This window comes from Octodon degus, unplaced genomic scaffold (assembly GCF_000260255.1).
Source record: "Octodon degus isolate 3935 unplaced genomic scaffold, OctDeg1.0 scaffold00287, whole genome shotgun sequence".
Taxonomy (NCBI): Eukaryota; Metazoa; Chordata; class Mammalia; order Rodentia; family Octodontidae; genus Octodon; species Octodon degus.
In genome coordinates this window covers 35,602-39,644 of record NW_004524863.1, presented here as the reverse complement: position 1 = coordinate 39,644, position 4,043 = coordinate 35,602, and the positions used below count along the sequence as shown (strand labels likewise).

Below are 4,043 nucleotides of genomic sequence, written 5' to 3'. Positions count from 1 at the left end.
GGCCCACGCTGCGCAGGGTAGCAAGAAACTCTCCGCACACTCACCGGACCTGGGCTAGGACTGGGTCTGGGGGCTCCCGGAACTCGGCAGACTATTTAGGCAATTGAGAGAGATAAAAAATGAATGTGTAGCTAAGTGTAATACATGTATTTTAAACTCAGATGTATATTGCTATTAGCATAAAGATATTGATGACATTGCTATAGAGAGTGCTGGTAAAGTAGGTTTGCAGTAGAGTGCTTGCCTAGTGTGCGCAGAGCCATGTGTTCATTTCCCAGCACCAGAGGAAAATAATTATTATATGAATGTTACAGTTTTATAGATTGTTATTGGGAACACAGGCACAAAAGCATAAATTTCCAAACACTTTCAGGTCACTGGAAATGTTTTTTTCTCACTGAAAATATTTTAATATGAGCAGAGCTCATGTTGTAAGCAGAGATAAAGCAAGAGATGGATCAAAAGGACCAGTGATGGCCAGAGAATTACATGCCAAAACCAGAAGCATGAGAATGAAAATGATTGACCTACCTTCATTAAGCTTTATTCAAAAGAAAATAAAATAATGATCATATCATTATTTGGTGAGAAGCCTTGTGAGTAAAGATGATTATTTTTAAAATTAGTTTTATTGAGAAGAAATAGCAAAGAGACAGTCTCAAATCCAGTTAGTAGGATAGTTACAATAATTAATACATCGGGGTCAGGGAAATGGCTCATGGGCCAGGGAGATGACTCAGTGGAATAAGCACTTCCCTGGCAAGTGCAACAGCCTGAGTTCAATCCCTAGTTCTGAAAAAAAAATTGATACATTGCAGAGATTAAAGATTATTGTGGAAAAAGAAAGTTATTTGCAAAGCTTTTTTATTCTAGTTTTGTTTTGTTATGTTTGTTTTCAAAATGGTGAGGAAGACTAGATTTGATAATGTTTTTTGATATAGAGGCATACGAAGGATGAAACTGGTGGTGGGACACAATCCTATTTCTGTTTAAATACCATCATTTTCATGTATTATCATCATAAACCACATAAAAATTATCAGGATTTGAAATATTTTTATTTAATTCCAAGTAATTACAACTTATTTAATCTCAAAGAAATGTTTCTTAAATTGAAAGCAAATGATTATTAGAGAACTGATTAAAACATGTCACAGAATATTCTAGTTTTTAAATTGTTATAATGGTTATGTTAAATTTAATGTATTTATTTGAAAGTGGACTTTAAATTAGTGTATCCAACTAATTACTGATGAATAATGTGCATATTGTGTAGGGTTTTCTCTCATAGATAGTAAAAAATCTATATAATTGTCTTAGGTCCTTTTCTTGATAGATATCCAATGCCCAAACTTAGAGGAGGAAAGGATTATGTAGCTCATTGTTCCTAGAGGTTGAGAGCAGATGACTGTTATGTGCAGTGTCATGGCAGAGGAGTATCACAGAGCAGAAATAGTCTGTGGGGAACAAGCAGGGGAGAGCCCCCAAGGCATGATCACAGGTCTTTCTGCCCCCTATCTTGTGCAGGAAACTTACAGAGTGACACTCACACCTTTAATCCTAGTGCTCCTGATCCTAGCATTGCACCATGAATCATTTCCAGTACCAGCCATTCTAAATCCAGGTACCTGTGAAAAATAATGGGATAAAACTTTGGAGGGATTTCTGAACACAAGCCATAACAATTTGCCTCTGCCCTCACAAAGACTAATGCATATCCTTTTATACAAAAGGCATTCAATCCATCTCTAAGAGTTACCAAAATTCTAACACTGTTTCGATTTCTCAAAAATCCAAGTCCAAAGTCTCATCTGAGATTTAAGGCAAACTTTTAGCTGTGATCCTCTGCACAAATAAAAATAAAGTTGAACTTCTCTAATATCAAAAGCAAAGATAAAGCTTGCCATTCCAAAAGGTACAAATAGGTGGATGCAAAGGCATGAACAAACCAAGTCCAATATCCAGCATGGAAAACATTAACTCCTGTTCCCTGTGCAGTATCAGTATCTGAGGCAACCTGTGGCCAGATGTAAACTCTAAAGGGCTTGAGTGAACCTATGCCCACGGGACTGTCAGGTGTAGCTTCCATGGCTTCTCCCTTGGGCTAGCTCTGCTCCTGCCATGCAGTTTCTCTCAGTCCATCCATGATTGACTTTTTCAAATTTATGGGATCTCCACTGCACCTTTGGCTTTCCACGTACATCCTCACACACTGCTTTCAAAGGTGCACACTACCTGGCCTCCCAGGCCTTCTTCTGATTTCTGGGAGGAAGTCTTCCAAAGCCCACAATTGCATTTTGAATGTACCTAAAACCAGCACTGCTTGGGTGAGGCCAAAGTCTGCCCATGAAGTGGAGAGTAGGCAATCTTCCTTCTCTCTTGGATGGAGGGGCTGAGTGAGTATGAACCAAATCCTGAGGAACAACTTTCCTAGGTCATGACCATTCTGGAACATGGCACCCTGGGACTGTCTTCTCAGAGCAAAATCTTTCACGTTTGCAATTCTGAGGTTTTAAAAGATAGAGTTCTGCTGATTCTTGTGTTGCCTTTAGGCCATCTTTTCTCTTGTCTTCATCTGTAGTACTTAGTTCTTTCTTGCTAGTCTTTTCAGTGACTAATGTCTTCTCTGTTACATCTATGCTGGTTGCAGGTTTATTGAAGTTTAGCCTTTCTGGTCAAAGTCACAATGTTTTGAATCATTCTGTTGGGTGACATGCTCTTGATCCTCAACATAAATCTGGCTAAAGGCTCCCAACTGTAGTCATGCCACTGTGTCAACATTAGACAGCCTTCAAATTTCTTGGGCAAGATTAATTAGTCTGTTGCCTTGCATTTGAGTCTCATGCAAAGTCTCTGGACACGAGTGACATACAGACAAAAAAGTTGCTATTCATCATTAAAGAACAGGTTGCAAGAGAAAGCGTGCTAGAGAAAAGGCTGTGGAGGAAGTCAGGGGCCAGCAGCTAGAGGATGTCTCTCCACCCTCAGTAATTTCAATTGCATCCCCTCTCCTCTTACTGGCCTTATAACATCTTAGTGGGCTCTCACTTACCTTTGACCTCTACTTATGTTTCCACGACTGTATTAATTCAGTTATAAATAAAGACTGAAAGAACAGTGCATATTTCCACGTTGAAATTTAGCCATCTGTGAACACTTACTTGAATCATCATTTCCTTTGGTCTGTATTTATCACTTTGGGTACAGTATTTTATCTGAAAATTTAGTCTCCTAATTCAACTAATCTCCTTTCTTTCATCAGAGCACTATTCAATCTCTTTCCCACTGCCTCATGGAGTTGTATCTCTCTAAAGAGAAATGTTCTAGAATAGAGTCTAAAAGCACACCCTTACTGTTGCTGTGCATCACCCAGTTCCCTCACTGTGGCCTTTGAATTCCTTCATCATCTGGCTCTTTATGACCTCATCTCTCATCTCTTCCTCTGAATTTTGGGCACTGTATCCACACTGAACTACTGACTGGAATGAGGAAGATTTTGCTGCTCACAATTCCATCCAATTATACATTGTTACTGCCTGGAGTGCCTCTTCATCCCTGCATCCTTTCTGGATTCTTACCAACCTGCAGGAAGTAGTACCCAAATCACTGCTCCTTTGGAGGTTTTTGAGTGTTGCCAGGCTACAGCTCATTGTCCTCTGCAGCCCATTAGACTGTGTCTGTACTTCTGCTCTGGCCCCTGTCTCACTGTACTGCATGTTTAGTTACCTCCCTGAGTCCCTCTCTAGGCACTGGCTCCTTCACTGTAAGACTAAGTGTCAGGAAGCAGAGTCACCTTGAGAGAAAGGAAGGGATAAAATGACAGCTGTTGTGTTTCTGTTGAAGGAAAAGAACGCAGCCTCCCCATGTGGCTCTACCTGGCAGCCCTCGTGGGCCTGTACCACCTTGTGGTCTGGTACCTTGAGAGGCAGGTGGTGAGCAACCTCCAAGACAAGTATGTGTTCATCACGGGCTGTGGCTCGGGCTTCGGGAACCTGCTGGCCAGACAGCTGGACATGCGTGGCTTGAGGGTGCTGGCTGCATGT

The 4,043-nt window shown here is 40.8% G+C and overlaps 1 protein-coding gene across 1 annotated transcript in view; it reads left to right on the top strand.

Moving 5' to 3' along the window:
• LOC101575303 (17-beta-hydroxysteroid dehydrogenase type 6-like) overlaps positions 1-4,043 on the top strand; it is a 17,666-nt gene that overhangs the window by 3,707 nt on the left and 9,916 nt on the right. Inside the window, exon 2 of the mRNA XM_004647107.2 lies at positions 3,844-4,041. Coding sequence (XP_004647164.2) covers positions 3,864-4,041 — 178 coding nt within the window. The 5' untranslated portion in view covers positions 3,844-3,863. The remainder of the gene's footprint in view (positions 1-3,843; positions 4,042-4,043) is intronic.